The following is a 27,063-nucleotide window of genomic DNA, read 5'->3' on the forward strand; positions in this document are numbered from 1 at the left end:
CTCCCAAGATAACCAACACACTCCCATGAAAACCAACTCCCTCCTGAGACAACCAAGCCGATCCCACAATAACCAACTCACTCTCATAATAACCAACTCATTCCCAAGAAAACTAACTCACTTCTGAGAAAACCAACTCCCAAGATTACCAACTCACTCCCGAGATAACCAATTCACTCCCATAATAACCAAATCACTCCCACGATAACCAACTCACTCATGAGATAACCAAGCCATTCCCAAGATACCTAGCCCACTCCTGAGATAATTAACCCACTCTCACGATAACCAACCCATTATTGTGATAACTAACTCATTCCCAAGGTAACCCACTCCCAAGTTAACTAACCCACTCCCATGATGACCATTGCACTCCAGAGATAACCAAGTCACTGCTGAGATAACCCACTCCCATGATAACTAACCCATTCCCACCACACCTAACCCATCCCTGAGATAACCAAGCCACTCCTGAGATAATCCACTCCCATAACTAACCCACTCCCACCACACCTAACCCACCCCTGAGATAAGCAACCCACTCCTGAGATAACCCACTCCCATAACTAACCCACTCCCACCACACCTAACCCACCCCTGAGATAACCAAGCCGCTCCTGAGATAACCCACTCCCATAACTAACCTGCTCCCACCACACCTAACCCACCCCTGAGATAACCAATCCACTTCTGAGATAACTCACTCCCATAACTAACCTGCTCCCACCATACCTAACCCACCTCTGAGATAACCAACCCACTCCTGAGATAACCCACTCCCATAACTAACCCACTCCCACCACACCTAACCCACTCCTGAGATAACCAAGCCACTCCTGAGATAACCCACTCCCATAACTAACCCACTCCCACCACACCTAACCCACCCCTGAGATAACCAACCCACTCCTGAGATAACCCACTCCCATAACTAACCCACTCCCACCACACCTAACCCACTCCTGAGATAACCAAGCCACTCCTGAGATAACTCACTCCCATAACTAACCCACTCCCACCACACCTAACCCACCCCTGAGATAACCAACCCACTCCTGAGATAACTCACTCCCATAACTAACCCACTCCCACCACACCTAACCCACCCCTGAGATAAGCAACCCACTCCTGAGATAACCCACTCCCATAACTAACCCACTCCCACCACACCTAACCCACCCCTGAGATAACCAACCCACTCCTGAGATAACTCACTCCCATGATAACTAACCTGCTCCCACCACACCTGACCCACCCCTGAGATAACCAACCCCCTCCTGAGATAACTCACTCCCATAACTAACTCATTCTCACATTAAGGGCATTAACCCCTTGGAGAGGGCAGAGCCCTTGCAGACCCCTCACAGACCCCTCTCAATGCCATGGTGGGGGTGAAGCTTCCCACATGGGGGCAGCGGGCAACGCATTCATAGCACTGCACTGACCGTGTTCCTCGTGCAGGTGTTGCACAAGCTTTGCCTCCTTTAATCCCCAGGGTTCCCTCCAAGCCAGCTGCTTTTGTCACCCCCATGTAACTGATGAGACTACTGAGGCTGAAGTTTGGGCCCATGGCCAGGAGGCAGTGAGCCCCAGCCACACTCCATCACAGTGCTCTGAACTGCAACGCTCTCAGAGGGTGTCCAAGGGAACCAAGAAAGGCACCACCCCTGTATGGTGGCAGGCAAAGGCATTAAATAAACAGCCACTAAGCCACGGTCACTCCCCTTTCAGGAGAGGAAGGGCATCCTCTCCCAAGGAAGCAGGTGACAGTGCCTGCCTGGCCTTGGGGACCACGGCTGCGCTTCCACTCCGGGCCCCGTTTCACAGACAGAAGTGCTGCTGCGGTGGGCACGTGAGAATGGTCCATACGAGAACCACACAGGAGTTTCTGAGCCAGACCAAGGTGCCAGCTGGACACTTCCCCTCCAGGGCACGTAAAGGGTCCCCGTCCATGGGGCTGCCCCATCGCCGGCGCCTGCCCCTCCCAATTCTGCCTGGAGGTAGGGATGGCTGTACGAACATTCACCGCCGGCACAGCACGAGGACTGCCTGGTGGCCACGGGGAAGGAACATGCCATGTAGACACATTCAGGTTGAACCAGCCCTTGGAGGAGGGACCTGGGGCCCCATTCGCTGGCCAGAGAGGGAGGCCAACCCCTCCCTGGCAAATGCAGCCTCCGCCATGCCCTGCATGACCTTGGACAGGGCAGGTGATGTGGATGCGGCTCCAGGGGGGCACGGAACATTCGTGTGCCACCTTCAAGATGGAGGGGTCTGCATTTTGCTTTTGCCTCCACATAAAGTTAGGGCCACAGATGCCTTCTGTGCCATCAGAGGTAGAATTCAATTGCAGTCGTAGCAATGATCTTCCAAGGCGTCCACAGAACGCCTGCCTGACAACCCCGAGGGGCTCACGCATTTATCACTTATTTATTAATTGCATATTTAGGATTGCTTATTTCAGAAATTGAACCACTGCGTCAAAGATAGAGAAATTTCGTGAATCTTGGTGCCAAGTCATTTTCCAGAAGGTTTAGATTATTTTTGTTTCACTGCCAGCAATATATGCTTCCACTACTTTAATCAGAAAGTGCATCACTTCTGATTGGAAAAGTCACAAATGCTTCTGGTAGAAAATTCTACACACGCACACACAGACACATACACACACAGGATCACCTGGGGTCTCATGCTGCAGGGAAAACTAACATCAGTATTTTCACACTGCATATTATTCTGTAAGATCACATGTAATGCCTCGGCGCAGCTCAATCCATGTATCTGGTGTCTGCCGCCTGCATTCTGTTTTTATCACTACGTCTTGAGTATTTTCCCATGTCACTAAAAATTCTTCATAAACATAACTTTGATGGCTGCAAACATAAAATGTCAATTTGTAGCTGTGCCATTTATTCACCCATCCATTATCAAAACTCACGGAGCGTCTGCTAAATTCCAAGAGCCGCCTGGGTGGGGCAGGCCCAGGTGACCCTGGTGAACGCAGCACACACCTGCCTGCCTCCCAGAGCTCATGCCCCGTCATGCATACAGGTGAGCAGGTGCCACCCCAGGGCAGCCGCTTCCATGCAGGTGTGGGTCAGAGGCAGGGGCAGGGTCCCCAGGAAGAGGAGTCAGAGGGAAGAGAAAGGCCAGGAGGGCAGGAAGGTGTCCTGTGAGTGGCTGCGTGTGCAGGTCAGGGCTGTGGTGGCAGAAAGGGGACGGGACGGGGTGAGAGCTTTCTGTGCGGGCTGGGATCTTGCTTTGAGCCTTGCAGGAAGTGGGAGCGCAGAGGAGCTTTGAACTGAGAGGGAGAGAGGAGGATGGGCACAGTGGTCAGGCTTTCTATGCAGATAAAGCACTCCGGTGACCGTCTACGGGGACACAAGGGTGGAACCCAGGGGCCTGTGCAGAGTCTGATGTTCCGATCAGCCCTGGGGCGTGATGGTGTATGGACATTGAACACTCGGTTTCCCACCCTCTGTCTGTCTCTCTCTCTCAGGAGAGCCTCCCTGAGTATTTCAGGACTAGCCATCCCCCATGCGCACTGTGGCTGTCACCCCTGTGGCCTTCACCGGGTAGTCCCCGCCAGACCCTCCACCGCCGGGATGCAGTGATTGCCCGAGGCTGGGCAAGCGCCCTGCGTGGATTCATCGCCAGGAGAGAGGCCCCCACCCCGGGCATCTTGAGCAGCACAGGGCCACCAGGGTGTCTTCATTTAACACGAGGTAGCTGCCCAGAATCCACCACCAAAAACGGAAGCAGAGGAGAGATGAAAAGCAGCACGTTCACCCAGGCACACCCTCACCCAGACACACCCTCACCCAGGCATAGCCTCACCCAGGGACACCCTCACCCAGGGACACCCTCACCCAGGCACACCCTCACCCAGGGACACCCTCACCCGGGCACACCCTCACCCAGAGACACCCTCACCCGGGCACACTCTCACCCAGGGCACAGCCTCACCCAGGGACACCCTCACCCGGGCACACCCTCACCCAGAGACACCCTCACCCGGGCACACTCTCACCCAGGGCACAGCCTCACCCAGGGACACCCTCACCCGGGCACACCCTCACCCAGGGACACCCTCACCCAGGGACACCCTCACCCGGGCACACCCTCACCAAGGGACACCCTCACCCAGGGACACCCTCACCCGGGCACACCCTCACCCAGGGACACCCTCACCCAGGGACACCCTCACCCGGGCACACCCTCACCAAGGGACACCCTCACCCAGGGACACCCTCACCCAGGCACATACTCACCCGAGCACACACTCACCCGGGCACACCCTCACCCAGGGCACAGCCTCACCCAGGGACACCCTCACCCGGGCACACCCTCACCCAGGGACACCCTCATCTGGGCACACCCTCACCCAGGGACACCCTCACCCAGGGACACCCTCACCCGGGCACACCCTCACCCAGGGACACCCTCAACCAGGGACACCCTCACCCAGGGACACCCTCACCCAGGCACACACTCACCTGAGCACACACTCACCCGGGCACACCCTCACCTGGGCACACCCTCACCCGGGCACACCCTCTCCCAGACACACCCTCTCCTGGACACACCCTCGCCCGGGCACACCCTGACTTGGGTACCTCCTCCCCTGGGCACAGCCTTGCCTGGGTGGCCTCCTGGAGCTCAGTTTGGGGAATGTTTGGTCTCAGTGGGCCCTGAGAGGGGAGCCAGTGAGGCCCTCGGGTGGACAGCGTGGCCCAAGTGCAGATGTGAGTGCCAGGCCTGGGGTTTCTCCTACTGGCTCCTCACAGCATTGGGTGATGGGGACCAGGGAGCCCTGGGTGGGGCTTGGGTCCAAAGGAGCTGAGTCAGGGCTGGCAGCACGGCCTTTAGGACGGTGGCTCTCACAGTGACACCTGGGCCAGGGGGGCTCACAGCGGGGCCCACCCTCAGGACAGAGGGGTTCACGGCGGGGCCAGACTCAAGACAGTGGCTCCCGCCCTCAGGACAGCAGCATCCAACTCACCTGGGAGCCTGTAGGGACCCCACGTTCTTGACACCCTCCCCAAACCTGCCGAGTCAGAACCTCCCGGGGCAGGGGGGACCTCCAGGGGACCCTTACACAGGCAGCGTCGGAAGCGGCCTTCCCAGGTCAGCGGATGGAGCCCGTCCACACCAGAACCACCTGTGGAGTCTGATGGCGCCGGCGCCTGCCTGGGCCTCCCCACGGAGTTGACGTAACTGCCGGGGCGTGGCCTGGACGCTGGAACGTCTAAACCATCCCCAGGTGACTCTCAAGCGCAGAGCAATGGGAGCTGCTATCCGGGATGGTGAGGAGTCAGCCTGGCTCCAGGGTCCCAGCCAGGAGGTGACCCACTCAGGGGCGCCCCGGAGCCATGCAGAGGCCTGTTGGGGGTGGCTCTCCTGGGGTCTGGGGGCCGAGGTCCAGGTGGGTGGGCAGAGCGGGGGTCTAGACTGTGGGCAACAAGTTCTTAAGGGGAAGTCAGGTCGGACATAGTGGCTTGGAGGACACAGATGCATCTCCAGGCCCTTCTGGGTACCCCCATCCGCCCGGGCACTGCCAACGGAGTGCCATGGGGCACTCACTTTCCCCAGGACGTTCTCCATGCCTTTCCCCCTGCCCAGAGCCGGGGACACCGCTTGGTTTTGGAGGCAGTGATTTGACTTGCGAGAGGAAAAGCAGCTTCCTTTTGAGATTCAGGGCTGAACACAAGGCTCCCTCCCCGCCATTCATCATCACTGCGGTAATTGGAAAAGATGGCTCACTTCCGCGCACGGCCGCCGCGCGCCCGTGGTCATTCTGCTTTTATGGAATCATCATTTGAAGTTCCTTTCCCATGACCCGAGGGAGCGCACTGTTCTAATTACAGGAGGTAGTTTGGAAGACAATCACCGGGGAGGAGACGGCCGTCTGGGAGCGTGACGGGGAATGCGATTTCCACGGGGGCTGACTCCGTTTGTGAGCAGTGGGCAGGTGGGGGTGATCTGGGCTATGAGGGGACCTGTGCCCGCGTCTCAGCCACCTCCTCTCGATCCTGAGGACCCTGAGGAAAACAGGGAAGTTGAAGGATGAACAGATTGTCACTTGGCGTGTGTGTCTGGGGAAACAGGGAGTGTTGGGGACTTCGGCTCAGACCCACAGATTACTGCCAACCAGGGACTCGGGTCCAGAGATGCCAGATCTTCTAAAATTCCAACAGGAAGTGCCAGTGTACAGATTTATACCTCTACATGTCAGCAGTGGATTCACATTTTGGAAGAAATGGCATTAACAAATACGCACTGGGTCTATCTAGATCTGTTCATCAGGCAGGACAGGTGTGGTGGGATAAATAACAGATCCCAAAGGCATCAGGTTCTGATGTCTGGAACCCATGAGTCTGTCACTTTCCATGGTCAAAAGGACTTTACAGACGTGATTAAGTTAGAGAGCCTGAGACGGAGGGTGCCCCTGATCACCCAGGTGCACCCTGAATACAATCACCAGTGTCTTATAAGAGAGAAGCAGGCCAGGCGCAGTGGCTCACACCTGTATCCCAGCACTGTGGGAGGCCGAGGTGGGTGGATCACCAGGTCAGGAGTTCGAGACCAGCCTGACCAACATGATGAAACCTCATCTCTACTTAAAAAAAAAAAAAAAAAAAAAAAAGTTGGGTGTGGTGGCGGGCGCCTGTAGTCTCAGCTGCTCAGGAGGCTGAGGCAGGAGAATCACTTGCACCCAGGAGGCAGAGGTTGCCGTGAGCTGAGATCACACCACTGCACTCCAGCCTGGGCGACAGAGTGAGACTCTGTCTCAAAACCAACAAACAACAACAACCACAAAAAACAAGTGTCTTATGAGAGAGAAGTGGGCCGGGTGCAGTGGCTCACACCTGTAATCCCCGCACATTGGGAGGCTGAGCCAGGAGAATCACTTGACCTTAGGAGGCTGAGGCTGCAGTGAGCTATGATCATGCCACTGCACTCCAGCCTGGGCAACAGAGTGAGACCCTGTCTCAAAAAGGAAAAAAAAAGAAAAAGACACATGGAGGGAGATTCGACCCAGACAGAAGAGGAAACAGCTGCGTGTGATGGAGGCAGAGGGTGCAGCAATGTGGCCAAGGACGCCTGGAGCCCCAGGAGCTGGGAGGGAAGGACAGACCCTCTGGAGGCTGCATAGCCCTGCCCATAGCTCAGCTGCAGCTCAGTGGAATCCACTTTGGGCATCTGGATGCCAGAGCTGCAAAAGAAGAAATGCGTGTCATTTTAGGCTGCCCCGTCTGTGGCAATCTGTGACAGCAGCCCCAGGAAAATAATACAGGAGGCAGGAGGCTAAGCTGATGCAGCAAGCAGACCCCGAAACACTCTGCCCTGGGCCCCAACGCTGCCCTTGCTGGGTGCCGCCGCCCCTTCTGTTTGCTGGTCTCGTTCCAGCAGCGCCCAGGTGGTGCCTGCACCTACCGGGCTCCCAGACACTGCTAAAGGCAGGGGAGGCCTTGCGGGATGTGGGGCAGCCCCACAAATGCAGGGCGGGCCAGGGAGGCAAGGCGGGGTGGGAGGGACCCTCGACCACCGGGGCTTTCCCAGGCCAGGGCTGAGACAAAGAGAGGGGCCCAGGACCCACCTGGCACCTCGGGGTGCCCATCCTGTAATCCTCACACCGCCCACGATGTCAGCACCATGCTGTCCCCATTGCATAGACAGTGAGGCTCACCGCGGCCACGCAGAACCGCCAGGCTGCGGCTCCTGCGCCCTTCCAAGCTGCATGTGCACCGGCCGCACTCACACCTCACCCACGGGGCTCGGGATGGCCACACTCACACCTCACCCACGGGGCTCGGGATGGCTGCACTGTGACTTCTGTGCCTGAGGAGGCAGGAGGTGGCCGTGGAGCAGGGATCAGCTGGTGCCCGGGAGGATGCTGCCGACCCCGCCCCTCTGACCCCAACCAGGGAGGTTCCTAGAGCCCCTGTTTACGGCCCTGCAGGGCGGTGGGCAGAACCTGGCCCCACCCATTCAGCCCACGTCCACCGGGCTGCAGGCATGTCTGTCCCACGAGACACTCTCAGAATCCTGAGTTTTTGCCAACATCGAAACCCCCGCAGATTTCACCTGAAACCCTGGAGTTCCCGATTCCTCGGGAGGATCCAGCAATCTGACAGCCCAGATCTGCCATGCGGGGCAGAGATGGGCTGGAGTGGATGATGGCCCTGGGACACCCACGGCTGACTGGCCCCACCCCTCTAGCTGCCCGTGGGCCTCACGCAGCCACCCCGGAGGTCGAGGGGTCGTGCCCCAGTTTAGATGAATGGAGCGGGATGGTGGGTTGAATGAGGGCCCCAAAAGCTATCTCCACTCTGAACCTGTGGATGTGGGAGTAAGGTCTTTCCAGGTATAATTCAGGTAAGGATTTCAAGATGACGTCATCCTGGACTCAGGGCAGGGCGGCCTAAATCCAGTAAGAAGCATCCTGATTAGAAAATGAGAGGGCTCGGATAGTCACAGGCAGAGAAGAGAGGCCATGTGACGACAGAGGCAGCGACGACGCCACGACTGCCCGGTACCCCCCGAGCGGGACAGGCCTGCAGCAGACCTAGGCCCCCAGGGTAGCTGGCCCTGCCAGCACTGTGACTTTGGACTTCCGGCCTCCAGAACAGACAGAGAGTAAGTCTCCGTTGTGTACAGCCACCCAGTCTGTGGTCAGTGTTACAGCAGCACCAAGAATCGCACAGGAGGGCAGAGAAAGAGACCACAAAAGGGGGCAGTTAGAGGGCAAAGGCCCAGCAGAGGCCTGGGCCACAACCTGTCCCCTGTTCTTCAGCAGCAGAACGACAGTTTGCTTGATGGCAGCGGGCACAGGTGAAACCCCGGCCTCCCCGGTGACCTCGCAGCTGAGGGTGGCGCCCGACCAGCACCTAGTCAGCAAGACTCGAGTGGAATTTGCTGGGTGGAATTCTGAGAAATATGTCTAAAAAAGCAGACTGCTGGAATCGGAGGTTTTCGCCTTTTATCCACAGCCCTGTACCGTTTTTCATGCGTGAAACCAGGACTCGATGCTCGGGGCTGGAGCAGCCAGTGTGTGACCATGGGGCCGAATGCCTCCAGCAGGAAGGCAGGAGCTGGGATTCACTTGGGGCTGGGCTTGTGAGGGTCCCACCAGCCCTCCAGGTTTCACCGGCCACACTGCGGTTCGGCATTTCAGACGGGGTCTGTAACATGCAGAAGTAAAGGAACTGAGGCACACAAAGGCCGGGACTGTCAGGGACTCTGAGTTCCCTCACCCAGAGGAGCCGGGGCCGAGTGCCAGGAGCAAGAGGGCACCCGCGTGAGGTCAGGCTGCCTCCCACCCAACAGCCCCACCCAGAAGGACGGGGCCCTCCGGGAAAGCAGGCATTCCTGCCGGCTTCCTCTGGGTCCCTGCCCCCGGAAGAATCATTTCACACTTGGCTGCCTGCTTTCCCAGCACATGATACCTGGGATATGTGGGCGGCTGTGATTTTTCAACTTGGAAGGAAGTGGGCTTTCAAGCTCCCAGCTTCTCTTTGAGTCACTGATTTCCATCTGTCACAGCAACTGAAGCCAATATTCTGAGAGAGGAAACAGCACAAATTGAGAGGCGGCCGGGCACAAGATAATCGGGGAGGAAGGGGCAGAGGGAGGGCACCGCTAGGAAGGTGGGAGCCACGTGGGAGCCACGCTGTCCTCCCACACAAAGAGGAACTGGGTGTGGCTGTGGTCTGAGGGAGGTGATCCTCAAACAGCCCAAACCCGGCTGTCCTGTTTTGGAGCCTCCGCCTGTCCACACCCATCCTTCAGGGCACCCGCTCTCCCTGGCCACGTGGCGCTGGCAGCCCAAGACAGGGACTCGGCCCCAGCTAAAGTTTCCCATAATTTCGGCCTTTGCGAGCCAGACCAACCTGCCTCCTGCTGAAAAGCACTAAGAATACTGGATTTAAGCAACAACATCAACTTCTAAAAAGCAATAAATACCTGACAAGATGGCAAGAAACTGCTAGGCCAGAAGTGAAGGGAAAATGGGAATCAGAGAAATGAGTGGGCCTGCAATTTGGTTTTTTCTAAGAGGGTGTTCTCAATACTGCAACTTTGACATTTCAAAGAGGGAGAAAGGGGGAAGAAACCAGAGGTGCCAAATAGAAAACTTTCCCTCCATAAACAGGGGTGAGGGTGAAGCACTGGGGGACCCACCTTCAGGACGTGCAGCCTTGGCGTGGTCCAAGCAACCATCAAGACCTGAACTCAGCGTTAGAGGAGCAGCATGGGCAGGGGCGGCAGGGGCAGCAGGGGCAGGGGCAGCAGGGGCAGCAGGGGCAGCAGGGGCAGGGGCAGCAGGGGCAGGGGCAGCAGGGGCAGCAGGGGCAGGGGCAGCAGGGGAAGGGGCAGCAGGGGCAGCAGGGGCAGCAGGGGCAGGGGCAGCAGGGGCAGGGGCAGCAGGGGCAGCAGGGGAAGGGGCAGCAGGGGCAGCAGGGGAAGGGGCAGCAGGGGCAGCAGGGGCAGGGGCAGCACAGGCAGGGGCAGCAGGCGCAGCAGGGGCAGGGGTAGCACAGGCAGCCCCCAAGAGCCTAGAGGAGCAAACACAACCCTCTCCAGAGGGTAGTGCCTCCAGCCTAGGCCTCGGGTTATGCCTGCAAATCAGTGTTCAACAACAATGACCAGCACACAGTCAAATGTAACAAGGCACACAAGGAAAAGAGACACTATGAGCAAGTGCCGGCAGAAAGAACAGAGGTGGACTCCAGACCAGGGCAGCTGCCGTGGGACAGCGGGCCCTCCCTCCACCCTCAGATCCCAGGACACCAGCAGCCTCCACCGTGACCTTTGTCCAGCAAGCAGGACTCCACCCTGTTTGCAGTGAGGGAACCAGCAGCACCATCACCTTCCGGCAATCCAGGCCCTGCGTCCTTCGTGTGCGTGCGACCTTGGCTGTCCACTTCAGGGAGTGTGGAGGGCGGAGGGGAGTGTGGAAGCTACAGCAGACAGAGCATCCCACCAGCTCCCTTGCCCCTCTCTTTATTTCCACTATAAAAATGTAACCTGATTTAACGTGCCTGGCTATTAATTTTGATGATTACAAAGTGAAGATAAAAAAGAGAGACCCTGTTTTGCCTTTGTAGATAATGTCTCCCTCTCTCTCCCAGCTTCAATTTTATCCACTCTCTCCAAATACAACAGCTAATTTCACTACAGGCTGGTCTTTTAAGATTCCCTGGGGACCCAAACTAATAACATATTGTCAGTAGTGAAAAGACTGACTGCCCTTCTGATACCATGAAGTCATGAATATTTTGCAGGACATGGCAAGACCTGTAAAATATATTCTCACTGAGACTAATACAGCATTTGATAAATCTTCATACATAATACTTGTGTTCAATGAATATGAATATTTATGGGGCCAAAGCAAGGGAGATAGGGAATGACTGGAAGTATGTGGTGGGAAGGATTTCCTGGCCCTCTACTTCCCTCTGGAAAGCATGCTGGGCTCTGGAACATCCCACGGCTGCTCCATGCAGCAATAAATGCCAACCTGACCCAGGTTTGGGTTTAAGGGCAGCTGGGAGCAAGGATGAGGGACACTTGGGAGTCCCATCACCTTGGTGGCCACCTCTGAGAGAAGCTGCTGAGAGGAGCAGAGTGGTTGGACCCCCACCCCTCCCCACGCCCACGCTGTCCTCTGACGGTGCACACGCCTGGCTCCACTGGGGTCAGCTCTCTGCTCAAATCCTGACTCTGGAATCTCCTGGAAATGCCTGTCCTTTTGACACAGCCCAGCCTTGAGAGTCACAGACAGGAGGAGACCTCAGGAACCCACACATGGAGGATGGGAGGGGAAACTGGCCCTGCACTTGCTGAAGACCCCAGTGGAGTCCAGGGGACCTGGCTTTCCCTCAGCTGCTTGCTGAAGGAGAGCCTGCCCTGAACCCCTGTTGCCAGGGGGCAGCAGAGGCTCCGTGTCTCTGCCCCCAGGGCGGATCCCCTTCTGCTGGGGCCCAAGCCAAAGATGAGGTTGTCAGCCCAACACTTGTGTCAGTCTGGGCTGCTCAACTCCACATGGATGCACTGGGATGCAACCTGCCTTCCTGGCCTTCTCTCCTAGTCCAGCATTCCAGATATTGTCTTCCCTTTCTCAATGCTTGGCTGTCCTCACTCTATAGAGTCTCCTACCATATTTATTTATCCTCCACTCATCCACCCACCCATACATACATCCACCCATCCATCCACCCACCCACGCACCCATCCATCCACCTATCCATCCACACATCCACCCACCCATCCATATATCCACCCATCCATCCACCCACCCATACATACATCCACCCATCCATCCACCCACCCATCTATCCGTACATCTACCTATCCATCCACCCACTCATCCATCCACACATCCACCCATCCACCCACCCACCCACCATCCATCCAACCACCCACCCATCCATCCACACATCCACCCATCCATCCATTCACCCACCTACTCATCCACCCACTCATCCATCCACTTGCCTACTCATCCATTAATCCATCCACCCATCCACCCACCCATCCATCCACTTGCCTACTCATCCATTAATCCCTCCACCCATCCACCCACCCATCCATCCATACATCCACTCATCCATCTACCCACCCACCCATCCATCCACCCACCCATCCATCCATCCACATATCCATCCATCCACCCACCCACCCATCCATCCATGCATCCATACATCCACCCACCTACCTGCCCATCCACCCACTCACCCATCCATCCACCCATCCACCCACCCATTCATCTCTCCACCCACCTACCCACCTACCCATCCATCCACCCACCCATCCCTCCATCCATCCACATATCTACCCATCCACCCACCCATCCATCCATCTATCCATACATCCATCCATCCACCCACCCACCTGCTCATTCACCCACTCACCCATCCATCCACCCATCCACCCACCCATTCATCTCTCCACCCACCTACCTACTCACAAACCCATCCACCCACCCATCCATCCACACATCCACCCATCCATCCATCCACTCACCCACCCACCCGTCCACCCACCTAATCCATCCAGCCAGCCATCCATCCACCCACCTATCTACCCACCCATCCATACATCCGCCCAACTACCCAGCCATCCATACATCCACCCATCCACCCACACATCCACTCACCCACCCATCCATCCACCTACCCACTTATCCATCCATCCACATATCCACCCATCCACCAACCATCCATCCACCCATCCATACATACATACATCCATCCACACATCCACCCACCCACCCATCCAGCCAGCCACCCACCCATCCATTTATCCATCCATCCACTGACCCATCCATCCATCCATCCATCCTACCAGTCAATCAATATTTACCAAGTACCTATTATACATCAGGCATCACACTATCCATCTGTCCAAATCCTGCCCCACTTGAACTCTCTTTCTCTCTCCATCTTTGCTAACTTTTCTGGGATCTACCTTGTGGGAGGCACTCTGCCAAGCACTCACATGCACCATCTTGTCTAATCTTCTCCATGATCCTGTCATGGAGGGATAATCATTTTTCACTTTTCACAGATGAGGAAACCGAGGCTCAGAGAGGAGTAGTGATGCCCCAGATCACCCCGTTGGGATTAGGACTCAGATCCATCCAACTGTGAATGTGCAGCTCAAAGATTCCTCTTCCATGAAGCTGTCCTGACCTTCCCCTTCAAAGCAATCCCCTCTCCTGCGCCTTAGAGAGCAGAGAGTGCAGGCTGCCACCCCCCTGCCTGACTGTGAACTTCCAAGGGGCACCTGCTCGGGGCACTGGGCACACCCTGCTGGGCTCTGCACAGTATGGCAGTAGTTCAGTGAATGACGCGTGAATCCAATCAAACCCTTCCCCCGATGCCCCCTCCAATTTCCCTTGGAAGCCTGGAGTTCATGCATCTCGGGTGGAGTGGAACTAGCTTCCGTGCAGTGGAGTCAGGCTGGAAGGTCGGGCAAACCTCGGATGGCGGAAATGAGCAACCACAGTGGCATTTGCCAAAGCAGCTCCGTTGCTTACCAAGCACGACCTTGTGCCCGGTGCCACTCCCAGAGCTTTGCATGCTCCCCTCGTCCAGAGTCCTCACAACAGAGGTGAGTGCTGTTCTCACTCCATTTTACAGGTGAGGAAGCTGAGGAGCAGGACGCTGGGTGGCCTGACGGAGGTGGCACAGGGGGAGGTGGTGGGGCTGGGCTCTGAGTCCAGGCGGCCCAACGCTCCAATCACATTTTAACCGCAAGGCTCTGCACCGAGCAACTAAGATAGTCAGGGTGGCCTCCCCGTGTCCACTGCAAAGTGCTCGAGCCTCAGAATATTAACAGGCATTTTCCACAATTTTCTCAAAATAGTGTGAAAATAGCCCCTGGCAGACCCTGTCTGTTCTTTTCTGACTTAGAAATAAAATCAGGGCTTGCTGGGTTTCATGCCGGAGCTACACACAGAGCTGATGCGACTGAACTATTCTGTTGAAAGTAAAAATAGCCCCTTTCTGCCATGGGACGTGGGTGAGGTTGCACCACGGCTGCTGATCTGAGAAGGTCGCGTCTTCTGGGCCAGTCTCTGTGAAGGCCACCGGTTCAGATCCCAGTTCTGCCATTACTAGGCTGTGCATCCACACTCAGCCCCGGTGTCCTTGCAGGAACACAGGGTCCAGAGACAGCCTCCCACACGCAGCAGAGAGGGCCGAGCCACCCACTCATACTCCCCACCACATCACACAGGGTGCGAGTGACACGGCCTCAGGGGAAGACCCCTCTATGCTTGGGCTGCAATAAACCCCTGTGCTGGGCCCATTCCGAGACGCCAGTGGGGACTTGGAGCATGAGAAAGGGGACAGCCTCTGGCCCTGGGAACAGTCTCCAGAATGTTCGACAGTGGAGGGTGGTGGGGACGCGGGGTCCTGGAGAGGGCACGGCAGGCAGGCAGCCCCCGGAACGGCCGCCCACTCCCTCATGCCTGCAGGTCTTGGGTTCCATCATGTTTCCTCATCAGCCTTTCGCCTCCTCTCTCACTGAAAGAAGAGGCAGGCAGAGGCAGGAGCCAGCCGCGGGCTGGGAGGCGACCCCACAGACCCCAGCGTCCCGGTCCAGGCAAGGCTCTCCAGCAGAGGCGTGAAGCTGGATCACAGTCAGTGCCTGTCCCTGGCCCCGACCTGCAAAGGGGGTGCCATGCCTGGCAGACATAGCCATGATTCTCTACCATACAGCCTGCGGGTTCTTCCCCAGCCCGACCCCACGTCCCCATTTCACAATGCATTTTTATGCCCCTACTCTGGGAGGAAACAGAGATCCCCTATAACTGAGCATATACTTCCTTTAAAAATCTATTTAGTGCTATAGCTTCACTAAAAAAGGAAAAAGAAAGAAAAGAAAAGGAATTTGCAGTTCTCAACCTCAGATGACCTTGCTTCCTTCCTCCCTGGGAAACGGAGAATCCGGGAGCACCCGAGCTTCCCACTCTAACCACCTGTGCGCAGGGAACGGCCGTCCAAGGTGCGAGGTGCTGCCAGGACCTTCCAGGGCCTCGTCCCTCCTCCTGCCAGGGCGTGTCCCTGCTCTCTTTCCTCCGCTTCAGCAAATTACCCCGCGCTCTGTGTGGTCCCTCGGCCACCCTTTCAGATCCGACAGGAACGCCCACCCCAGCCCACTCCCTCTGCAGCCACCCAGCCTCCTCCCCATCACGAGCACTGGTGTTCACATGGGGTACTCAGACCCACGGGGACATGTGGCGAGACCTGGGCAGGTTTGGCTATCACACCTGGGGAGGGGGGAGCAGCTACCAGCATCTAGTGGTTGGAGGCCAGGAATGCTGCACGGCCTGACCCGCATCCTACACCCCACAGAGTACAGCCTGCACCCTACACCCTAGAGAGCATGGTCCCATTCTACACCCCACAGAGCACAGCCTGCACCCTACACCCCACAGAGCACAGTCCCATCCTACACCCCACAGAGTACAGCCTGCACCCTACACCCCACAGAGCACAGTCCCATCCTACACCCCAGAGAGCACGGTCCCATTCTACACCCCATGGCACAGCCCCATCCTACACCCCATGGCACAGCCCCATCCTACACCCCATGGCACAGCCTGCATCCCACACCCCACAGAGCACAGCCTGCATCCTACACCCCACAGAGCATGGCCCCATCCTACACCCCACAGAGCACAGCCTGCACCCTACACCCTACAGAGCACAGTCCCATCCTACACCCCACAGAGCACGGCCCCATTCTATACCCCACAGAGCACAGCCTGCACCCTACACCCCACAGAGCACGGTCCCATTCTACACCCCACAGAGCACAGTCTGCACCCTACAACCCATGGAGCATGGCCCCATTCTGCACCCCACAAAGCACAGCCTCATCCTACACCCCACAGAGCACAGCCTCATCCTACACCCTACAGAGCATGGTCCCATCCTACACCCCACAGAGCACAGCCTCATCCTACACCCCACAGAGCACAGCCTCATCCTACACCCCACAGAGCACAGCCTCATCCTACACCCCACAGAGCACAGCCTGCATCTTACACCCCATGGCACATCCCCATCCTACACTTCACAGAGCAAGACCTGAATCCCACACCCCACAGAAGCAGCTGGTGGTGTCAGCTTGCCCAGCTTCAGGGACAGGACCTTGCGCCGCCCCCCAGGCCACGCCCTCTCTCCTGCTCCTTCCACTCGCGTCCTCACAGTGTGTGCCCAGGCCCAGGCCTTGGACTTGCCACTCTTCCGTCCACACTGGCTCCCCAGCGTGGGGTCAGCTCCTCTCCAGGACCACCTCACCACGGAGACCTGCTGTTTTTATGAATTCCAGGATCATCTGTGAACAGCACAATTGGATCACACTCCAGTGAGTCTGTTAAAAGCATTCATTTGTTACCCATAAACATGTAAATACACCATAATTTTAGTAAGCCTGTGTTGAGATTTTGTGTTTTTAAAAATCTTCCTAAAAGCTCAAAAACGCAGTGGCCAGACCCCCCTCACTCGGTAGAGGCTGCGCCCAGCCCTCCCCAGCTGGCCCGACCTTCGGGCCCCTCCAGCCCCAGGGCCCAGCCTTGTCCCTTCCATCCAGGGCAGGGGAAGAAGGAGGGGTGTGGGTGGGGCTGCACAGGGGCTGCTGGGAGCCTCACGAAGATCCACGGTCGACCTGGCACCTCTAGATCTCATTATTTCTCTGGCGCTCCACAGGGTCCAGGATGGCGTTTCAAATAACAATTGCACTTGGTTTATTTAGTTAAACATAAAACACCGATGGGCACACTGGCTCATGCTTGTAATCTCAGCACTTTGAGAGGCTGAGGAAGGTGGATCACTTGAGCTCAGGAGTTCGAGACCAGCCTGGGCAACATGGTGAAACCCCGTCTCTATCAAAAAATACAAAAATTAGCCAGGCATGGTGGCGAGCGCCTGTAATCCCAGCTACTTGGGAAGCTGAGGCAGGAGAACCGCTTGACCCTGGGTGGTGGGGGTGAAACCTTGCCTCGAAAAAATTAAAATAAAATAAAATGCTGACAGCCAAGGGCCTGAGCACAGCCCCTCTGGCCAGGCAAGCGTGGGCGGCAGGACGCTGACAAGAACACTGGATGGCACACGGGGCTGGGCGGGCACTGGGCAGGCCTGACCCAGAACGAGAGACAAGGTGGGTGCTCGGGGAACCCACATGGCTGCCTCTCCTCAGGGCCAGAGGTGGGGCCCTAACAGCACATGCCCTTCATGACCCAGCTTTCAGTCCAGCCTCCAACACAGGGGCCTCAGGCCACCAGGAACACGAATCCGCCATCCCATTGGCACAGGGCCTCAGGGCCTCACAGGCGGCATCCACACTTGAACCCTGGCGCAGTGTCGCAGCTGCAGCTGTAGGATCATGCAGAGCTGGTGACTTGCAGGTTCAGGGCCACCCTAAACCTCCTGGTGGATCCTGGGATGTGCACCCTGACTGACCTCCCAGCTGGGGCTGCAGCCCGGCGTGTGGGCAGCATTGATGCACAGTGCATGCCGTGGGCCGCCTGCCCTCCTCTCGTCTGCCTGGTGATTCCAGCTGTGACCGGGTCCACTCAACCCTACACATCGTGGGAGCAGGCCCAGCCCTGCTCCTTCCCCAGCCTGGGGCCAGTTATGACCAGGCCAGTCCCACAGGGCACTTCTCCCACCCTTTGCCAGTGGCTGACCAGGTGCTCAGAGACGACACAGTCCTAACAGAGAAGCAGGAAGCCTGCGTGTCCCCAGACATCCCTGCAGGGTCTCCCGCCTTTCAGGGCCCTGCTCATGCACACCGGGCGGCTGCACGGGTCCTTTGGACGCCGGCGGCGACTCTCTGGGAGGGAGGAGCAGAGACAGACCTGGGTGTCCGTGGCCGCCACCGAGCCACCAAGCCTGCAGCGTGCGTGCCTTCACGTGAGGTGTGCTCCCCGTGGTTGAAGCTAGTTGTGATGGTGAATTCTGCGTCCACCGAGAGGGCCTTGGATGCCCAAGTGGCTGGAAGTATTGCTTCCAGGTGCGTCTGTGCAAGATTCAAGTCTGAATCAGGGCTGAGGAAGAAAGTTCTGTCCTCCCCAGTGCGGACAGGGACCAGCCCCTCCTCGGAGGCCTGGCTGGAACAGAAAGGCAGAGGAGGACAGCTTCATGTCGTGTGTGAACTGAGACCTCCCTCTGCTCCTGCCTGTGGACATCGCGAGGAGCCCCCAGGTCTCGGGCTTTTGGAGTAAAAGTTATGCCGTTTTCCTCAATGTGACCCCGGCTCTCACGTCTCTGCACTCAGGCCAAAGGACCCCACCCGGCTTCCCAGGCCTGCAGCTTGCAGACAGCAGATGGTGGGGCCTCTTGGCCTGCACAGTCGCGGGAGCCAATCCTCACCCTACATCTCCTCTCGGGTCTCTATCCACTGGCTCCGTTCCTCGGGAGAGCCCTGACACACACACCAGCTGAGTTTGCTTTTCATCAAGCCTTTCTGTCTGGGGCAGGTCAACACCCCACTCCGCCACGCACACAGCTGTGCCCAGCACAACACGCAGCCACAGGTCACCTCGGGTCACCTCGGGTGCTCCTCCCGCAGCCCCACGTAGACAGAAGACATTCCTCAGGCCTGGGTGCCCAGCCTCCCGCGTCCTTCTAGGGAGAGCCGGATTTCCTGTGGAACCTGTGTCTTCTCCACTCTCAGCCTCCTGAGGTTCAGAGGGCCTCACTGACCCCGCCATGCAGGCAGAGATACGAGGCAGGCGCTCCTAAGGAGAACGGGGCGGCAAGCGGCCCCTGCCGCTGGGTCACGCTATCCGCTCTGCCAGAACCACTGGGCCACTGGGTCCCGTTAGCGTTCACTCTGTCAGACTTGAGTTTTCTGTAGCTGAAAATCAAAGATGTCAGCTGCTAACAGAGCTGGCGAGCCTCAAGCTGCTCCTGTAGCGACATCCCCAAGTCCATGTGGGTACAATGTGCCAGGGCCGGCCGCCAAGCCCAGGAGCCTCCCCACAGCACATCCACACACGCGCTTGTTTTATTTTTATTTGTTGTTGTTTAAACTCAGACTGAGAGGCACAGAACGCCCTGGGGAGAGTGCTGCCTGCAGAGCCAGGACCTCACTTCCTGGGTTCTGATTCTGCCTGGAGGACGCGGGTGCGGCAGACACGGCCCAGAGCCGTCGAAGGCCACGAGGCGCAGACGCCCCCACCTCGGATCTTTCCGGATTCCTGGGGAATCTGTCGTCTCTGCAGAAGCTTGAGTTCATATTACTTAACGGTTTCTTTTAAATCGATTCATCTTTTAAGTTAAATTAATTCGTTTCTTAAATAAGTGATGGGTTGGCACCAACAATAGAAAACATGTATCGTTTTACTAGTAAATATCAGTAAACAGAATGGAAACGGAATGCTGCATTGAGAGTCTGGCCAGGTGTGTCTGTTAGCAAAGCCCATGTGCCCGGGAGAGGCCCCTCTCCAATGCCGAGGTCAGAGGCCAAGAGGGGGTCCTGGCGCCGTGGGAAAGGGTGGAGGAGAGTAGAGGGAAGCTCCCGCGGCGTGATCTGATTCTCTCCAACTCCGTGTCCCTGGGCCAGCTCAAAGCCTCTGCCCCCACCAGGCGCCCCCGGGGTTGGAGAAGCATCAGCCCATCCTCATCTCAGAGGTGAGGGGAGGTGGGCGGTGCCAGTGGGGGGGTCCTTCTGCTGTGCTGGGTGCCTCCTTCAGTGCCCACAGGGTCCTCCGAGGCTGTTGCTCTGGGCATCCCCCCTTTACAGATAGGGAAACCGAGGTTCAGGGGGCGTGTGACCGGCCCACAGTCGTGCAGCTGAGGAGGGAGGAGCTGGGTTTGAACCCAGGGGGTCGACGCCACAGTCAGTGAGGCAGGTGCCCAGGGTGGACTCTCGCTCCAGGGGCCTCCTGGTGTCCCAGCGGGGAGGAGAGTGCCTGGCAGTGGGTGGAGCCAAACGCTGCTCAACATCCACAACCCACCCACAGGGCGGCCCTGCCAGGGAGAACTGCCCGGCCTGTGCCAGCCCTGACTTGAATGTGCCTGTCGGTCCGGAGTCAAGGCCCCCGTCGGTCCGGAGTCGAGGCCCCCGTGGGTCCGGAGTCGAGGCTCCCGTGGGTCCGGAGTCGAGGCCCCCGTGGGTCTGGAGTCGAGGCCCCCGTGGGTCCGGAGTCGAGGCCCCGTGGGTCCGGAGTCGAGGCCATGGTACACCAGCTGCTCCGGAGACCTTGGTTTCCCGTCTGCTAATGAGTCGCCCGTCTCACCTGGGTCCTGGCAGATCTGAGTGAAACTGAAAATGTGCTTCAAACAGCTGGCGAGATGGGCACCACCAGAGATGGGACCTCAGTGCCCCCGCGAAACAGGCACCCACAGTGTCACATCCCTTGTCAAGAACCTTCTGGCATGGCCGGGAGCCTGGGAGTGCAGCCAGAATCCTTCCGGGGCCAACGGGCTGTCCAGGAGACCAAGAGAGGGCCTGGCAGCCCCCCGCCTAGCACCTCACCATCTCCCTCACTTCACCCAGACCACCCCGACCCCAGGGCCCACTGGGGCCTCTGCACCTGCCACCGACACCCAGCACTTCCCCCAGATTCTCTCCTGGCAGCTCCTTCTCCTCATTCACAATTCAGAGAGTGGCTCCCTCCCCACCCACCTGTGTGTGTCCCAGGTCACTGCAGTGGCACCGAGCAGGGAGGCTCCACCCCACACACCTGTCCCCTCACACACCTGTCCCGTCACACAGGAGGCCGGGAGTCGGATGTCAGGCACGCAGGGCCACACTCCCTCTGAAGGCCGTGGGTAAGACACATCCTGCCTCTCGCAGGGCCCCCCGGGCTGTGGCCGCACCACCCCAGTCCCCGCCTCTGCCCCCATGGGGCCTCCTCCCCTCCAAACTGCCACTGTCTCTCCTCGTCTTATAAGGACCACAGTCATTGGATTTAGGGCCCACTAATCCCCAGTCCTGGTTGAGGGCATCTTAACTAATTACTTCTGCAAAGACCCTGTTTCTAAATAAGCCACATTCCGAGGTTCCAGGTGGATGTGAGCTTCTGGACGGGCCCCGTTCAACCCGTAACCGTCCCCCCCACCCAGGTACCCATTCGTCCACATCACTCAGGCCTCCTCATAGCTTCGGCTCTGTCTGAGACCATCTGGACGATGCCACTTGCTCACTCCCTGCCTTCCTCCTTGGGATGTCAGCCCCTGAGATGGGGACATCTCTGCTCAGGCCCGCGTCCTCAGCGCAGTTCAGGAATGCAGCAGGTGCTCACGAATTCGCCAGGAAGGAACGGACGTGCAGCACACGAGGTGGTGCCATTGCTCACTGAGACAGGCCTTCAGGTCATAGGGGCTGGGCCTGCAAATGCCAGATAGAGCACAGCAAGCACCCGGCATCCCCGTCCATGACTCAGTTGCCCCACAGAAGGCTCCGGGACGGGTGAGTGTTTGTACAGGGAATGGGGGCGTCTCCCCAACCCCAGCTCCTGTCACCCCTTCACAGCTTGCCCCCTCCTACTTCCAGAACTCAGGCAGCACCATGGCATCCCCAGGCGCGGGAGTGGGGTTTGTAGGCTCTGCAAGGATGGAGGCGGGAGCAGGCCCGGGCGGCTTCCTGGGAGGGCCTGGTGAGCCCAGGGGACCAGGCGCAGAGCCCAGGGCTGAGCTGCTTCCGTGCTACGAGATGATACAACCCTTGGCACCTTTTAAATGCCTGGAAGGTGAGTTTCTCCTTTCTGTGAATGGCAACTAGAGGGGGGACTGTCAGACTTGGGCTGACACCAGTCCCCTCGCTGAGTGGCGGGGCGGCCATCGCTCTCCTCACGGTCCCATATGGGAAAGCCCAGGCCACAGGGGCGTTTCCTGGGCCGCAAGAGCCGTGAGTCAACCTTGCCCCCTCCTCCAGCGCCTCCCGGCTTCTCCACCCCCTTGTCCCTTCACGGGCATCTGTGCTTGTTCAAGAGAGAATGGGCCGCTGACCACACGGGTCTCAAGACATGGATCCCATCCTGCCTGTTTGTCCTCAGCGGGAGATCTGACATGGAAATTTACAGACTTATTTTTGTCAAGTTTCCAGCCAATGAAGGATAAACTGTCCTTTCAGAAAATAGTTCCAAGGCCCTGAAATATGCAGGTTGCTGAGCTGAATTGTAAATGCAAACACTCAGCCCAGCACACGCCGATGTTGGAGATCGCCGCCTGCCTGGGTCATTCCTGGAAGCTCCAGTTGCTGCGTTTGCAGACAGAAGGCTGCGGACCGGGCCTGCTCTATGCAGGTCTGCTCCGCCCCGAGGGAAGCGGCTGACAAGCGTTTAGGAACTCATCTCCCCCAAGACTCAAAGGCGCAGGTCTGCACAGAGCCCACCCTCCAGGTCAAGGGAGCGTCTATGGTCAGATGGGGTCAAAATCCCCAACGAATCTGGGGGCAGCTGTGGGGAGGACAGCTGTGTGTGAGCGTACACAAGGAAGAGAACGCGCAACCAAAATGTCGTTCCTCTTCTCAGCCGGGAAATGCCAGGCTCCTCCGAGTGCCGGGAGCCCCAGAGGACGTCAGAAAACAGGAGAGGTAATTCCCGTCCAGTAGCCACGAACCAGCCTCATCATCGGAGTCAGAGTAGGGGCTCTGGCCGTGGGTAGTAACTATTTTTTCAGTTTTCATAGTAAATCCACAATCATGGGGAAGCTGTGAACCTCGGCCGGGGCGGGGGCCGGGAAGTTAATGATCCCGGTGGAAAAATGGTCACCACGTCAACGCTGCTGCCATTTTTGAAGTGAGACCTGCGGGGGCCGGGACTGAAGCCTCCAGGGCGCTGCAGCTGTCTTCCTGGCCACGGCCACTCCGGCTGTTTGGATCAGCAACGTGGGACGTTGTGACACATGGAGGGAATTCAGGGGAGGGTAGAGACGATGAAGTCAAGCTGGAAAGGCCGCCTGAACCAGCAGGAGCCATTTGGGAAATAAAACTCACAAATGAATAGGAAAAGCTTTCTGCTGGAAACCGCATTTCCCAGCAAGGAGAATTTCTCAAAGCATTTCCAAAATGGAAATGCTTACGCAGAGCAGATGCTTGGAAAGCCCTTTTTAGAAACCCACACCTGACACCCTCCAGAGCTCTCGAGGGAGGGTGTGCTGGAGCCGGCAAAGTGGGGGCCGCAGGACATTCCGAGACGCACGCGGGGCAGCAGCCAGGCATTGCCCGGACCGACCCTCTGCGCCTCCAACCGTGCCTTCTGCACGACCCCGTGCGCCTCCGACCGCGCCTTCTGCACGACCCCGTGCGCCTCGGATGGCGCTGTCTGTGAGCTCCTACCTGGTCTTCACTCATCACACGGGACTGATGGGGCACGTGCTTTGTGCCGGGCATGCAAGGGACGCTGTCCTTGTGCGGCTGACGTGCCGGTGCCGCGTCCCAGACCCTGGACCAGCGGCTGTGGCAGTGTGGGCCGACTGCCAGTCACTTGCGGCAGCGGGGCGCCTTTGGACTGGCTCCCCAAGTTCACGCTCTCAGCTGTGCAGTCTGCCTGCTGCTGAAGCAGACGCCATAGCCTGGGCTCTTGTCAGGGAGACACCCTCCCATCTAGACGGCCGCCCCTCTGCAGCCGGGTGCAAGGCAAGTGTTGGGTGGCCTGGCATTCTCCCCCCACTGCCCCTTTCTCACCTCCCTGGCCTCTCCATGCTGGTCCAGCCAGGTCTTCACTGGTGGTCACTCATGGTGCCGGGACTCCTGACAGTGTTTTGCGTCCGGATTAGAGGTCTGGGACCCCACTGTGGCGAAGGCAGCCTGGGGAGATATGCCCCTTGGCAACCTGACCACCCCTTCCCCAAGTCCTCCAGCCCCACAGGAACATCCCCTCAGCTGCCGCTCTGAACACACATTGGGGCTTCCCAAAGCAAGGGCTGCGTCCCAGTGGGCCCAGCTTGCAGACATGGCTGTGGGCCATGCACGGGCACAGCTCTATGAGACACTGCCCCTCTTCAGTACTTGCTCTCCCGACTTCTTCCGGCGTCGTGCTCATGTGGCCCCGACTCAGGCCTCCCTTGGGGACAGGGCAGGCCTCGGCGGGGCAGGCTCCTCCCTGCGGGACAGGGCAGGCCTTGGTGGGGTGGCGCCTGCTGGATCCTCCAGGCGTTCCCACGGCACTCAGTCACCTTCTACTCACGGGTGTGCTGGAGACACACAAGTGTCTCTTAAGTTCATTTAGACAAAACAATGAATTGTTTGGAGAAAAGCCCTCTCACTTGCTCACTGGACAGATATTCGTGGAGCGCTGTGTTCATGGTACCACCAGAGGCCTTGGGTGGACACGAGCGAGCTGTCACACAGTAATGGGGGGATGCATGAGGCACATGGGAATTCCTGAGGCTGGAGGGAGCCTGAGTCCGTGTCCCTGGAGGGGGGGCCGTGGGCAGGATGAGGGTGCAATGAGCGTGCACCACGCCCCAACCTTCTCTGGCCAGCAACCGGCTGGCCACAGTGGGGCCTTCTGTTTTTTTAATTTAAACTTTTAGTAACTACAGAAACCTAGGCCCCTCTGAAGCCAGCGCCACCTCGCTGGACCTCTCTGGGCCCCGTGGCCCACCCCGCCCCAGGCTCTCAGCTTTCCTGCTGCTCAGGCCCGGACCTCTCAGACCTGAGCACGCCCTGGGACCTGGGCTGGGGCAGGTCAGTTACAGGGAATTCACACATGTGCTCTGAGTTTTAGAAACGACCTCCCTCACAACCAACCAACAAAAGGAAAACTTCCCGTCGCCGTCCCTGGCTCCATCCTCCATTCAGAGCCCTTTTTCCCGAGGGGCAGGGGGGCCAGGACCGCGCCAGGCGGGGGCGATTCTCCTCTCCCAGCAGAGTGAGTCCAGCTGCTGCGACGCGGGCGACCGTGCTCCCTGGTGGTGACCTTCACCTGCTCCACGCCCACAAAACAAACAGCCCGGCGTGCCTTAGCGCTGCACGGGCCTCGTGTGGACACAGGGGTGGGCCCTGTAAGCGCCTAGAGAAAGTAGGGGCTCTTTGTCTCTCTCTCTCCCCTTCCCATCTCAAGGGGCTTGAAAATTTTCTTAAAGGCAGAAGGGTTTGAATGCCCAGACAACTGAACGGAGACAGTTCTTCCCCTTCTTTTCCTTGAGTGTAGAGGCTCTGAAATTTAGTGTTTATGAGACTTACTGTGTCTGCTGCCCACAAAACCATGGATGCTGTCTTTTATGTGCAATTGAAGATATTCAGAAGGATGGTTTTTGTGTATAAACATTTTTTCCTTGCCTTGAGCGCTGAATTCAGAAGCAAACCCTGACGTACACATAGGAGTGACTGCACAGAGCTTCCTTAGTGAGCCTCCCTCCAGGGCCTTATGAACTTGAATCTGCACACGTTCCTTAGGAGTTCCTTGCCAAGGTCAACGGACATCCCAAAGAAAGGCCACTGGGCCAGCGGAGGCAGGGTACGGGGAGAACTTCGGATTCTGGGCCCCTCCCCACCCCAATGGCCGTCCCACTCCTCCAGCTCCCATGAAGACGTGGACTTCCTTCCACCAGGCCCCTCCCAGCCAGCAGAGGGATTCCAGGAAGCAATCAAGGCAGGGAAAAGGGGTCAGTCCATCTTGTTGTGGATTTCCCCCTCTCCTTTCTGAACTTGGATGGATTAGTATCGAGTGGGAGCTCCCAGGAATCAATTTTGCATCCTGGGATGTCACGTTCTGGAACAGTCTGTGATGGAAGAGCAGGCCGCCTCCTCCAGGGAGGCTTCTTCCAAACCTTTTAACACCAAGAGCCTGTGCCAACATCGGAGCAGGTAATGCTGTTTCAAACGGCCTCATGGGGACAAACGTCAGGCCTCTACCGCACCGCCCTCCCCGTACGGCCTCACCGGGGGTGAGAGTAATCTTGGTGTCTCCCATCATTTCCTGGGGCAAAGATTGACCGACTCTTGGGTTTAGACACTGTGCCAGGCCCGCTGGTCACAGAGAGGAACGCAGCACAGCCTCATCACAGAGGGGGATGAAACCCGGCCTCACCAAAAGGTTGAGGGCAGAGACAGAGGCAGACAGATGGCAGGGGCCGTTCCGAGAAAGGCTGACAAGGGAGGAAAGTTGGGATGAAGGAAAGAAGGAGAAATGATTTTAAAAGAAAGAAAGGAGGAAGGGGGAGGGAAGCGAAGAGGAAGAAGGGAGGGGACAGAGGACAGGAGGAGGGGAGACGGGAGAAGGCAGTGGGGGCGGTGGGCTGTGGGGGAGACACACTTTCCCGGAATGCTTCCTTATCTCCCGCCAATGTCAGCAAATCGGATCATGAGTCCCAGCTTTTTCCACCACCAAGAATCCCGGCCGATTCTCACCTTGAAGGGTGAGGCAGGGAAAACGACTCACAAGGCCGAACTGCCCTCGTGGTGTTACACAACCTCAGCGTGCTGCCAATGTTTTTATGTAATCCTCCGGCTCTCCCCATAAAACAGACCATAACACCGTGGCAAGCGCACTTCAATAGAGCCATGTGCTACTGCCGGGCACACAGCCTTCCGGGAGATAAATCGCACCGCCGGGCAGCCGGGCGGCTGCTTGAACTACTTTTCTCCCCTCGT

At 57.9% G+C, this 27,063-nt stretch overlaps 1 protein-coding gene and 1 long non-coding RNA gene across 5 annotated transcripts in view; both read right to left on the reverse strand.

Moving 5' to 3' along the window:
- Positions 1-27,063, reverse strand: part of GALNT9 (polypeptide N-acetylgalactosaminyltransferase 9) — a 120,214-nt gene that overhangs the window by 91,455 nt on the left and 1,696 nt on the right. The window contains exon 2 of one of the 4 annotated variants that reach the window (XM_063614799.1): positions 9,450-9,563. The exons of the other annotated variants lie outside the window; for them this stretch is intronic. Within the exon in view, the coding sequence (XP_063470869.1) occupies positions 9,450-9,537 (88 nt within the window). The 5' untranslated portion in view covers positions 9,538-9,563. The remainder of the gene's footprint in view (positions 1-9,449; positions 9,564-27,063) is intronic. 4 annotated transcript variants of the gene reach the window in all.
- Positions 5,765-8,390, reverse strand: LOC134732078 (uncharacterized). The gene is made up of 3 exons (XR_010115012.1): positions 8,340-8,390; positions 7,601-7,842; positions 5,765-7,216 (listed from the first exon to the last, which is right to left on the reverse strand). It is a non-coding gene; the product is annotated as an uncharacterized lncRNA (long non-coding RNA).

This window comes from Symphalangus syndactylus, chromosome 13 (assembly GCF_028878055.3).
Source record: "Symphalangus syndactylus isolate Jambi chromosome 13, NHGRI_mSymSyn1-v2.1_pri, whole genome shotgun sequence".
Lineage (NCBI taxonomy): Eukaryota > Metazoa > Chordata > Mammalia > Primates > Hylobatidae > Symphalangus > Symphalangus syndactylus.